Below are 13,481 nucleotides of genomic sequence, written 5' to 3'. Positions count from 1 at the left end.
CCGACCCGCGGGAGGCAAGGGACGTACATGTAAGCCCTTATGCCTGCCCGTGCCATTCTGCCGACGTACATCGGCGTGCGGCGGTCGGCAACTGGTTAAACCTGCAAAGCAAAATGCATAATGAGCTAGTATGCACCGCATACTAGCTCATTATGAAATACTTACCTTAGAACGAGGCCCCGACATCTGGCCCGATCCACGCCGAGGGAGCCGACATGCTCCCTCGGCGTCTCTTCCGGGTATCGCGGCTCCGGCGCTGTGAGTGGCCGGAGCCGCGATATCGTCACTCCCGCGCATGCGCGCGGGAGATTTCAGTCCGGCCGCACGAGCGCTGCCGGATTTTCACGGAGAGAACCCCCTTGTGCGCATGCGCCGCTGCAGTCAGCGGCGCATACCGAGGGGAATATCTCCTAAACCGTACAGGTTTAGGAGATATTATTTTTACCTACAGGTAAGCCTTATTATAGGCTTTCCTGTAGGTAAAAGTTAAAAAATCGACCATACTACCACTTTAATGAGCACAGGGCTTGACAAATTTGCTTGGAATCTAGGAGCCAGCTAAAAAAGTTAGGAGCCAGGTCCGTAAGGGCAATCCAGACCTGTCCCTGGCCTGACATGGAGACGAGTGAGGGGAAGATAGCGCGGCCCCCACCTGTCTCCAAGTCATTGCCCATAGCTCTTAGAGGGACATTTTATTTATTTATTTTCAAATGACAATTTTTTTTTTTTATTGCATTTTAGTGTAAATATGAGATCTGAGGTCTGTCTGACCCCAGATCTCATATTTAAGAGGTCCTGTCATGCTTTTTTCTATTACAAGGGATTTTTACATTCCTTGTAATAGGAATAAAAGTGTAAATTTCTTTTTTTTAAAGAACAGTGAAAAAATAAAAAATAAAAAGTTAAAATAAGAATAAAAATAATTTAAATGCGCCCTGTCCTGCCAAGCTTGCGTGCAGAAGCGAAAGCATACGTGAGTAGCGCCCGCATTGGAAATCGGTATTCAAACCACACATGTGAGGTATCACCGCGATCGGTAGAGCAAGAGAAATAATTCTAGCCCTAGACCTCCTTTGTAACTCAAAACTTGCAACCTGTAGAATTTTTTAAACGTCGCCAATGGAGATTTTAAAGGGTAAAAGTTTGTCGCCATTCCACGAGCGGACGCAATTTTGAAGCATGACATGTTGGGTATCAATTTACTCTGTGTAACATTATTTTTCACAATATAAAAAAAATTGGGCTAACTTTACTGTTGTCTTATTTTTTAATTAAATAATAATATAATATAATAAGTGCGCTTGTAAGTCCGCTGCACAAATACGGTGTGACAAACAGTATTGCAACGACCGCCATTTTATTCTCTAGGTTGTTAGAATCAAAAATATATATAATGTTTTAGGGGTTCTAAGTAAAGGGAAGGAGATAGGCAGGCAGTGAAAGCTCCATTAGCATTGCTGGCTGTCATACCAACAGCCACCACTAGAGGGCGCCAGATTCCAGAAGGAAACATAGGACCGCAGAAGGCCTCAAAGCCGCGGCGGCGCAGCCCGACGCGATCATGCTGGGGACAGGATACCCCTAGCTATGCTGACCCAGGTCGCTAATTCTAGTCGCAAATGCGACCTGGCGCCCGGGGTTTGTCGAGCCCTGAATGAGCACATTGTATTACCATCTCTCTGTCCTAAGCCGAAACACCCTAAGGAGATGGCCCTTCACGCTCTGGACGTGGTTTGGCCTCTGAAGGTATATTTTGTCTACCACGGCTCCCTTTCGGAAGTCAGACTCGCTGTTTGTTTTGGTGGCTGGTCCCAAGAAAGGCATGGCGGTCTCGTCGGCCACCATTTCCAGGTGGATCAGACAGATTGTAGTACAAGCCTACGCCTTGAAGGGGCAGGTGCCCCCCTTTCCGATCACGGCCCACTCCACAAGGGCAATCGGAACGTCTTGGGCCTTCCGACACCAAGCGTCTGTCCACACGTTTACCAAGTTCTACAAGGCAGACGTCAGTGCTTTGGCTGATGTCTCTTTTGGCCGCAAAGTTTTGCAGGCGGCTGTATAGTTGCAATTAAATATGCAATATATTTCCTTTTTTCCTGGTTTTTCGTTAAAAACACAGTACCGTTAAGTTAATGCGCTGTTGCATTACATTCCGCAATTTTTTGTGTGGTTGTGGGTAGTCACTCATGTTGAGGGTACGCTGGTTTGGTACTGTTGTGTGTTTTGTGGGTAAATTTTCACTAGTTCCACTTGCCACGGTGGATGAAGTTTTTATGCTGTTTTCCCACCTCTCGTTTGGCACTGCTTGGGGACGTCCCAGTGCCTAACAGAGTTGTGTCGGTCTGTGAATATAAGAGAAAATAGGATTTTTTGTACTCACCGTAAAATCCTTTTCTCTGTAATTCATCGGCCGACACAACACCCGCCCCTCCTTTTTATCTTTATGTTATACTGCTTGTTGACTTACAGATGACTGCATGGCAGGGTGGAGGGTTATTGCCCAAGGGACCACCCCCTGGGCGAAGCAAAGAGTTCTGAGTGTTGTATTACAACTAATGCCTAGTATCTCCTAGTAATAGGGCATAACAACCCAATGGCTAACAGAGGAGCTGTGTCGGTCTGTGAATTACAGAGAAAAGGACTTTACGGTGAGTACAGAAAATCCAATTTTTTTTATTTTCCTTGCATGTCCCCCTTGGATCTACAGCAACTTTACTTCCAAGTGCACTTGCCGTGCAAAGTGGATTTTCCTTTAGTAAATAACCCCCTTTGAGGTGTTCTAGCAACTGAATCTAGTGGACAAAGTGTCAGGTGCTCTTTGTAGGGAAACTGTAGTTCCTCTGGGTTTATATTTATATTAACCTCCTCCTACAGTAGGGTGACTAGACAGCCCCAGTTTTGTCCCCGGATTGAGGGGCAACACCTATACCCAATGCTGACAGCCTAGCCCTAGCAGGACGTGGAGCAATGTGAATATCTATCCAGCATAGCAGGGACTGGTGGGCAAGTCGGGGGCATAAATGGCCACAAGTGAGTGGAGCTGTCAAATCAGAGCGCTGATCTTGGGAATGGGCGGGGCCAATATGCAGAGCCTCGCCCCCTTTGACAAACAACCTGTTCATAGACAAAAGCATGGCATTTATACATTGTTGGGGGGGAGGTGGCAGGGGGTGTGAGCAATTGTAACTAATATATGTGTACCAGCAGCTGTGTATAATTCAGGTTTATTGTACACCACCTTGGGTGCACATACAATAGTTACAATTGGTCCCGCTCCCTGCCACCTAGTCCTGTCTGCAGTTCACACTTATGTACCTCTCAGGCCGCGTACACACGCGGGGACTGTTCGCTCAACTTTGTCCGTCAAACAGTTTCAGCGGACAGTCCGCTCAAAATTAGCATGGACGGACATGGCCACACACGACGAACGAACAGTTTGCTGAAACCATGCGCGGAACTTAGTTTGACGAACAAGCCTACACACGAGCGGACTGTTCGCTGAAACCAAGTTTCAGCGGACAGTTTTTCGGAAATTCCGAAAAACCTTGTTCAGCAAACTGTTCGCTGAAACTGTCCGCTGAAAGCCCACACACGGGCGGACTGTCCGCCGAAACACTGTTCAGCGGACAAAGTTGGGCGAACAGTCCCCGCGTGTGTACACAGCCTCACAGAAGTTATTAAGCTTTGGCTCACACTGTGCAGGCTGGTTGCAGGTGCAGGCTGGGCTGGTGCAAGGATTTTTGACACCCTAGGCAAAACCTAATTTTGCCCCCCCGACTTGACATGCCCATGTATACCCCACCTTTTTAATGAAGTGCCCATCAAATGAAGTCCACAAGTGCCCATCAAATTCTGCCTCACCAGCGCCCATCAATGCAGCCTACCAGCACCCATCAATGCATCCTCACCAATGCCCATCAAATGCAGCCTCACCAGTGCCCATCAATGCAGCATCACCAGCGCCCATCAATGCAGCCTCATCAGCGCTCATCAATGCAGCCTACCAGCACCCATCAATGCAGCCTACCATTGCCCATCAAATGCAGCCTCACCACCGCCCATCAATGCAGCCTCACCACCGCCCATCAATGCAGCCTCACCACCGCCCATCAATGCAGCCTCACCACCGCCCATCAATGCAGCCTCACCACCGCCCATCAATGCAGCCTTCCAGTGCCCATCAATGCAACCTCCCAGCGCCCATCAGTGCAGCATACCAGCGCCCATCAATTGTAGCCTCACCAGCACTCATCAATGCAGCCTCATCAGCGCCCATTAATGACTGTTTGCTTGCTTCCATTCATTCAGAAGTTGGCAGGAGACACAGTCCTCCGCCACCACTGCACCTCTGAAATTATGTACGAATGGAGCGGTGGCTGCCTGCTGATGCTGAGACTTAAGCCCCATAAACACTATCAGTTTTTCTGCTGAGTTTTTCCTTCAGATTTACCAAAACCATATAATATGAGGTCAAACCTTAGGAATTTCAGTTTGCATGCAATCAGGCAGACCCTTGCACTACATGGTTTTGGTAAACCTGAAGGAAAAACTCAGCAGAAAAAACTGATAATGTGTATAGGGCTTTAGTTGCTTGTTGCAGAGAGAAGAGAGTAGTAACACCAGTGGCCGGGTGCCCCTAGGCAGCAATGCGCCCTAGGCGGCTGCCTAGTTTGCCTACTGGTAGCAGCGGCCCTGGGTGCAGGAATCACATCTGTTCCCAACCGCTTACAGAGCTGCAATGTGAAAATACTGGTTAAACCCCTATATATAATAATGATAAAATGTCAAATATGTACATTAATTGTGCATTTATAGGGGGGTTTCACCACTATTTGCACATTGCAGCTCTGCAATATTTATTACCCTTTGTAGAGAGGGTGACACCATCACTACTATGTTCTAATACACGGGCTGATTTGCATCTCAATTATTATTATTTTATGTAGGGGGTTCACCATTATTTGAACATTGAAGCTCTGCAATTTCTCAAATATTTTTGCAGAAGGGGTGACACCATCACTACTATATTGCAATACATTGGCTTGTTTTGCACTGGATATTCATTTATAGGTTTTACCATTGCACTTATTAGTACATTTGTAGAATTCCATAAAGGAAGTGTAGGGCTGTGCTGCATTTGTTGGCTTTTTTTTGGTATACAGAGGCCAGGACATACTGATCACCATTGTACGCCATGAAGAAACCTCCACTTGCCGACCACGCCCACTTGCTGGTCACACCCACTTTTTGGCCACATACACAGGTAGCGCAACCCCATGCCCCCCTCCAAGTTTTCTCTCTATCTTATCTTCTTAGCATTTGGTAGTCATATCCCAAAAAAATCTAATGCCGCATACACACGATCGGAATTCTCCTCGGAAAAAGCTGTGACGGTTTTCCTGTCGGAATTCCGCTCAATCTGTCGGTCACACCAAATTCCGACCGCCAAGAACGCGGTGACGTACAACACGTACGAGGGGACTAGAAAAGGGAAGTTCAATACCTAGTAGTCAGTAGCTTCTGTCTCGTAGTTGAATCTGAGCATGCGTGAGTTTTTGCGCGTCGGAATTGCATACACACGATCGGAATTTCCGATAGAAAGTTTTGAACCTCCACGTCCACGTCAACTTGTAAGGAAATCCAATTGGTCAAGAGATGTCACCAAGAAGCGCTCTTCAGAAGCAGCCAACTTGTCAGACCAAATCCTCCCAAGTGTTCAAAATAGCATGACCAAAAAAGAAAATACCCCACATAGTGTGAATCCGTATAACCGTAAAATGTATTAAAAGAAAATTGGAAACACTCACATTTAGAAAGTGGATCAAGCGCTTAGAATTGAAGTTTGTGGGCAACGCAACAACATCAGCAGGGCTCGTCCCAACACGTTTCGTCTAAAGAGACATCATCATATTTTTTTTTAGCACTGATCACTGTATTAGTGTCACTGGTTTCCAAAAAAAGTGTCAAAAGTGTCTGTTATGCCACGTACACGGGATCGGAATTTTGGAAAAAGCTCTGCTGGTTTTCCCGACGGAATTCCGACGGGATTTCGCTCAAGCTGTCTTGCATGCACACGGCCACACTAAATTCCGACCGTCAAGAACACGGTGACGTAAAACACGTACGACGGGACTAGAAAAAGGAAGTTAAATAGCCAATAGCTTCCGTCTCGTAGTTGAATCTGAGCATGCGTGAGTTTTTGCGTGTCGGAATTGCATACACACAAACGCATTCTCGGATAGGAATTTTTTCCGACTGAAAAATTGAGAACCTGCTATCAATCTTTTGCTGGCCGATGGAGCATACACACTATACACACAATCGCATTTTTCCAACCAAAAGCTCTCATTGGTCTTTTGCTGGCCGAATTTCCGATCGTGTGTACGCATCATTAGTGTCGGATTTGTCTGCCGCAATATCGCAGTCCCACTGTAAGTCGCTGATTGCCGCCATTACTAGTAAAAAAAAATAATTAAAAAAAAATCCCATAGTTTGTAGACGCGATAACTTTTGTGTAAACCAATCAATATACACCTATCGGGATTTTTTTTTACCAAAAGCATGTAGCAGAATACATATTGGCCTAAACTGATGATTTAATTTTTTACATTTTTTTTTATTGGATATGTTCTATAGCAGAAAGTAAAAAATACCGTTTTTTTTCTCGCAATTGTCGGCCTTTTTTGTTTATGCAAAAAATTAAAACCGCAGAGGTGATCAAATACCACCAAAAGAAAGCTTTATTTGTAAGGAAAAAGGACATCATTTTCATTTGCGTAGAGTGTTGCATGACCGCACAATTGTCAGTTAAAGTAACAAAGTGATGTACCGCAACAAAATGGCCTGGTCATGAAGGGAGGCAAACCTCCCAGAGGGCAACCGGTCAAAGGTCGGCCAGAGTCATTCAACCCAGTGATTTCAATCCCACGCTCCATGGGGTGACCTCATCATACAGCCTGGACGGCGCTCACGTGTCCGTAGAAGAGCGTCACTCATTCCAAGATGTGCCCGCTGGCACCTGAATAGTGGATGGGCCAATGATGTCATCCAATCAGAAGATGATTTAAGAATGTATTTCTATGAGTTTACAGGGTAGGGTTCTGCTTTAAATGGCTCAGCAAGCATGAAAACCTACTTATTGCTCTCCTGTACTGTACTTTGTATTTGGCACCATATATTTTATCTTTTATTTCTAGCCAATCTGCTGCACGGTGTTTATCTACTGCCAAAGTGTACAAAGATCACAGCGTACAGCACAGGAACGGTTATATATTAATAGAGAGGTGGTAAGATTCAAATTTCAAAACTCTGCTAGAATGAACACATAATATTCACAACCATACACACACCTACACAAGGAAGGAGGCATCTCATACACTATATTACCAAAAGTATTGGGACGCTTGCCTTTACACGCACATGAACTTTAATGGCACCCCAGTCTTAGCCCATAGGGTTCAATATTGAGTTGGCCCACCCTTTGCAGCTATAACAGCTTCAACTCTTCTGGGAAGGCCGTCCACAAGGTTTAGGAGATGTGTCTATGGGAATGTTTGACCATTCTTCCAGAAGCGCATTTGTGAGGTCAGGCACTGATGTTGGACGAGAAGGCCAGTCTCCACTCTAATTCACCCTAAAGGTGTTCCCATAGACACACTCCTAAACCTTGTGGACGGCCTTCTCAGAAGAGTTGAAGCTGTTATAGCTGCAAAGGGCGGGCCAACTCAATATTGAACCCTATGGACTTATGCCTTGTACACACGGTTGGACATTCTGACCACAAAATCCGTCAGATTTTTTCAGACGGATTTTGTCCTAAACTAGTGTTGCGTACACACGGTCAGACAAAGTTGTCGGAAAATCCGATCATTCGGAACGCGATGGCATTCGTTCATTACGACAGGACTTCCTTGAGGCTAGTAGCCAATAGCTTTGGTCTTGTAATTTGATCTGAGCATGCGTGTCACTTTGTCCGATCGGAATTCTCTACAAACGATCGAAAAAAGTCTGATCGGATTTTTTGTCAGACACTGATGTTGTATGAGAAGGCCTGGCTCTCAGTCTCCTCTCTAATTCATCCCAAAGGTGTTCTATTGGGTTGAGATCAGGACTCTGTGCAGGCTAGTCAAGGTCCTCCACCCCAAACTCGCTCATCTGTGTCTTTATGGACCTTGCTTTGTGCACTGGTGTGCAGTCATGTTGGAACAGGAAGGGGCCATCCCCAAACTGTCCCCACAAAGTTGGGAGCATGAAATTGTCCAAAATGTCTTGGGATGCTGACGCCTTAAGAGTTTTTATAGCGTGGATGAGCGTGTTTGGGTTGGAGGAACTTGACTGACCTCAACCCTGTACACATGGTCGGAATTTTCAAATGTAGCAGAATACGTATTGGCCTAAATTGGTGAAGACATTCAAATTTTTTTTTTTTTTATTGGATGTGTTTTATAGCAGAAAGTAAAAAAAAATTTTTTTTGTTTTTCGTTTTTAAAATTGTCAGTTGTTTTTTTTTTTTTTGTTTTGTGGGAAAAAAAAGGACAATTTTATTTGGGTACAGCGTTGCACAACCGCGCAATTGTCAGTTAAAGCAACGCAGTGCCGTATCGCAAAAAATTGTCTCGTCAGGAAGGGGGTAAAACCTCCCAGGGCTGAAGTGGTTAATGCATTGAATGTAGGGAAGTAAAACTATAGGCAAAACTTTTTTTTGGATAGAGCAAGGGAGCGTTATAACCCCTGTCAGATTTTTCTGTGTCCCAGTGCAGAGATTTCCCTTCATTTCCTGTCCCATAGCCAAATAGGAAGTGAGGGGAATTCCCTGCAAATGAACCACTTGCCGCCTGCCCACCGTCATTCGACTGTGTCCCAGAACGGCTGCTCTTGTGTGCCCACGGGTGCCCCGATCTCTGTAAAGAGCTGTGCCCATGCCCCTTTAACCATGTGATCGGCTGTGTCCAATAATAGCGTGCGTGGCGAAGAGAGCCGATCAGCGGCATCTCCTTTCAGGGGACATCCAGACATGTAATCAGGGCACTGATCATCAGTGCCCTGATTACAATAAAGACCCCACAATGCAAGCAATTAGTGCCTACAAGTGCCACCAATCAGTGCCCGTTAGTAATGCCAGTCAGTGTTGTCCATCACTGCTGCCCATCAGTGCCATCCATTAGTGCCCATCAGTGCTGCCTACAGTGCTGCCTATCCATGCCACCTATCAGTACCCACCAGTGCCACCCATCAGAGCTGCCTTTCAGTGTTCATCAGTGCCACATATCAGTGCCTATAAATAAGGCATATTTGTGTGTGCCTCCTCATCAGTGCCCATATGTGCCACCTCATCAGTGCCCATCAGTACAGTCTATCAGTGCCCATCAGTGGCATCCATTAGTGCCCATCAGTGCTGCCTACAGTGCCGCCTATCCATGGCACCTATCAGTGCCCACCAGTGCTGCCTATCAGTGCTCATCAGTGCCACATATCAGTGCCCATCAGTCAGGCATATTTGTGTGTGCCTCCTTATCAGTGCCACTTAATCAGTGTCCATAAGTGCCACCTCATCAGTGCCCATCAGTGAAGGAGAAAAACTACTTATTTACACATTTACAGAAACTTACATAAGCTAAGAAAAACTTCTGTTTTTTTTTAGAAAAAAAAAAGCAGAAGTGATTAAAGAAAGCTCTATTTGTGTGAAGAAAATGATAAAAAAAAATGTGTGTACAGTGTAGCATGACCGCGCAATTGGCCTGGGCAGGAAGGGGGTGAAAGTGCCCAGCATTGAGGGGGTTAAGGGAATTCCCTGGGGACCCCAAAGTCACCAGAACCAGTGTCCCTATCAGAAGATTCTCCCTCTATTACTTTTCTGGGGACAACCCACAATTTGTGATTTTCTTTTACTTTCAATGGTAATGGTGAACCTCTCTAACGGGGGGGGGGGCACAGGCAGCAGTAAAAACCTGACAGGGGTTCTAATCCCTCTGCACTCTATCCAAAACAAAAAATAAACTAAAAATGTCTCTTTAGTTATATTTTAAACTAGGGAGGTTATTTACTAACGGAAAATCCACTTTGCACTGCAAGTACACGTGGAAGTAAAGTCGCTGTAGATCCGAGGGGGACATGCAAGGAAAATTAAAAAAGAAAGCATTTTTATCTCGCACATGATTGGATGATAAAATCAGCAGAGCTTCCCCTCATTTCAGATCTTCTCCTTAGATTGAGAGCGACTGCACTTCCAAGTGCACTTGCAGTGCAAAGTGGATTTCCCTTTCGTAAATAACCCCCCCAATATCTGCAATCACATACTTCTACAGATCACGTCACATCTCAGCTACTGCCACAATTGCCCTGCAATGCCCGGGTTTACATAACGGACTGTTGCAGGAGGTGTGACACTAGGCAGGGCCTTTTGTACTGGAGGTCTATGAACTGGAGGGAGTGGGCCTATTCAGTACACCCAGTGACCTCCATAACGGATGTTGTGGGTTGAATGACAGCGAACAATGACTCTATTGTGTATGCCAGCCAAGGCTGAGCGAGGATGAATACGAAGAACGGGGATGAAGGACGGGGCACGGTGTAGTCTTCTTCTCTCCGTTATACCCAGGATCTGTAGATTCTAGAGGGTTAATCCAACCACCTGAAACCAATAGGATTGTGTAGAGTCACCCACAGAGGAGAAGAGAAGATTGAAGAAGAGAAGAGTGAGGAGGGGTATAGAGAGAAGAGACAGGGAGGGGCTGAGCTGCTCTGCCGGAGGGATTACAAATAGAACAATACATTCTATAATGTATCACTCACATGTGTGATAGAGGAGCAGGAGGAGGACACGGATCATCCCGTCCGAGGCGACCACCGCTAATCTCATCCTCATATTCTGATTATTTCATCAACGATCTCCACCTCAGTCTGAGGAAAACTGAAAGTGAAAGTAACCAGGAGAACATCTGCAGAATGCAGATTTCCAGGAACATGTGATCCTCCTACAATCCATCTCTCTCCCTACAGAGACATCAATGGTGGGGCTTATGTTAGTTCCACTGACCAGGGGCGTTGCTAGGTCTACCAAAGATCTGGGGCTAGAGCCTATAGCAGCGTAGTAAAGTAAGTCATATGCTTGGGCGGGCATACACATGTATATACAGTAATATACATGTGTGTATGTGTATATATATCCCAAGAGAGCCCCCCATTTACATCAGGGTCCCCAGAGAGCCCCCCCCTTAAATCAGGGTGCCCAGAGAGCCTCTTCCTTGCATCAGGGTCCCCAGAGAGTCCCCCACTTACATCAGGGTCCCCAGGGAGTCCCCACTTACATCAGGGTCCCCAGAGAGCCCCCACTTACATCAGGGTCCCCAGGGAGTCCCCACTTACATCAGGGTCCCCAGAGAGTCCCCACTTACATCAGGGTCCCCAGAGAGCCCCCACTTACATCAGCGTTCCCAGAGAGCCCCCCTTGAATTAGGGTCCCCAGAGAGCCTCCCCCTTAACTCAGGGTTCCCAGAGAGCCTCCCCTTAAAATCAGGGTCCCCAGAGAGCCCCCCCCCACTTACATCAGGGTCCTCAGAGAGCCTCCTCCTTGCATCAGGGTCCCCAGAGAGCCCCCCACTTACATCAGGGTTCCCAGAGAGCCTCTTCCTTGCATCAGGGTCCCCAGAGAGCCTCTCCCTTAAATCATGGTCCCCAGAGAGCCCCCCACTTACACCAGGGTCCCCAGAGAGCCCCCCTTACATTAGAGTCCCCAGAGAGCCTCCCCTTTAAATCAGGGTTCCCAGAGAGTATCCCCCTTAAAATGGGGGGCCCCAGAGAGCCTCCCCCTTAAAATCAGGGTCCCCAGAGAGCCCCCCCACTTACATCAGGATCCCCAGAGAACCTCCCCCTTGCATCAGGGTCCCCAGAGAGCCTTCTCCTTGCATCAGGGTCCCCAGAGAGCCCCCTACTTACATCAGGGTGCCCAGAGAGCCTCCTTCTTACATCAGAGAGCCTCCCACTTACATCAGGGTCCCCAGAGAGCCTCCTCCTTGCAGCAGGGTCCCCAAAGAGCCCCCCACTTAAATCGATGTTTTCCTTTGCATTAGAGTCCCCAGAGAGCCTCCCCCTTAAATAAGGGTCCCCAGAGAGCCTCCCCCTTAAAATCAGGGTCCCCAGAGAGCCCCCCACTTACATCAGGGTCCCCAGAAAGCCTGCTTCTTACATCAGAGACCCCAGAGAGCATCCCACTTACATCAGGGTCCCCAGAGAGCCTCCTCCTTGCATCAGGGTCCCCAGAGAGCCTCCTCCTTGTATCAGGATCCCCAGAGAGCCCCCCACTTACATCAGGGTTTCCAGAGAGCCCCCCTTACGTTAGGGTCCCCAGAGAGCCTCTCCCTTAAATCAGGGTCCCCAGAGAGTCTCCCCCTTAAAATCGGGGGTCCCTACAGAGCCTCCCCTTGCATCAGGGTCCCCAGTGACCCCCCCCACTTACATTAGGGTCCCCAGAGAGCCTCCCTCTTAAATCAGGGTCCCCAGACAGCCACCCCCTTGCATCAGGGTCCCCAGAGAGCCTCCCACTTACATCAGGGTCCCCAGAGAGCCTCCTCCTTGCATCAGGGTCCCCAGAGAGCACCCCACTTACATCAGGGTTCCAGAGAGCCTCCTCCTTGCATCAGGGTCCCCAAAGAGCCCCCACTTAAATCGGGGTTCCCCTTTGCAATAGGGTCCCCAGAGAGCCCCCCCCTTAAATCAGGGTCCCCAGAGAGCCTCCCCCTTAAAATCAGGGTCCCCAGAGAGCCCCCCCACTTACATCAGGGTCCCCAGAAAGCCTCCTTCTTACATCAGAGACCCCAGAGAGCATCCCACTTACATCAGGGTCCCCAGAGAGCCTCCTCCTTGCATCAGGGTCCCCAGAGAGCCTCCTCCTTGCATCAGGATCCCCAGAGAGCCCCCCACTTACATCAGGGTTTCCAGAGAGCCCGCCTTACATTAGGGTCCCCAGAGAGCCTCTCCCCTAAATCAGGGTCCCCAGAGAGTCTCCCCCTTAAAATCGCGGTCCCCAGAGAGCCTCCCCTTGCATCAGTACCCCATAGAGTCCCCCCCACTTACATTAGGGTCCCCAGAGAGCTTCCCTCTTAAATCAGGGTCCCCGGAGAGCCACCCCCTTGCATCAGGGTCCCCAGAGAGCCCTCCACTTACATCAGGGTTCCCAGAGAGCCCCCTTACATTAGGGTACCCAGAGAGCCCCCCCTTAAATCAGGGTCCCCAGAGAGCCTCTCCCTTACAATCAAGGTCCCCAGAGATCCTCCCCCTTGCATCAGGATCCTCAGAGAGCCCCCCACTTACATCAGGGTCCCCAGAGAGCCCTCCTTTAAATCAGGGTGCCCAGAGAGCCCCCCCTTACATCAGGGTCCCCAGAGAGCCTCCTTCTTACATCAGAGAGCCTCCCGCTTACATCAGGGTCCCCAGAGAGCCTCCTCCTCTTCGCATCAGGGTCCCCAGAAAGTACCCCACTTACA

The 13,481-nt window shown here is 48.0% G+C and overlaps 1 protein-coding gene across 1 annotated transcript in view; it reads right to left on the bottom strand.

Moving 5' to 3' along the window:
* Positions 1–10,992, bottom strand: part of LOC143923700 (uncharacterized) — a 96,200-nt gene extending 85,208 nt beyond the window's left edge. The window contains exon 1 of the mRNA XM_077447504.1: positions 10,792–10,992. Within this exon, the coding sequence (XP_077303630.1) occupies positions 10,792–10,864 (73 nt within the window). The 5' untranslated portion in view covers positions 10,865–10,992. The remainder of the gene's footprint in view (positions 1–10,791) is intronic.
* Between the last annotated feature and the right edge of the window lie 2,489 nt (positions 10,993–13,481).

Source organism: Lithobates pipiens, unplaced genomic scaffold (genome assembly GCF_037356315.1).
Source record: "Lithobates pipiens isolate NorthernLeopardFrog02 unplaced genomic scaffold, aLitPip1_a1.2 Scaffold_22, whole genome shotgun sequence".
In the NCBI taxonomy this organism is placed as follows: Eukaryota; Metazoa; Chordata; class Amphibia; order Anura; family Ranidae; genus Lithobates; species Lithobates pipiens.
The sequence above is the reverse complement of the archived record's forward strand: the minus strand, read 5'-3'. Positions and strand labels throughout refer to the sequence as shown.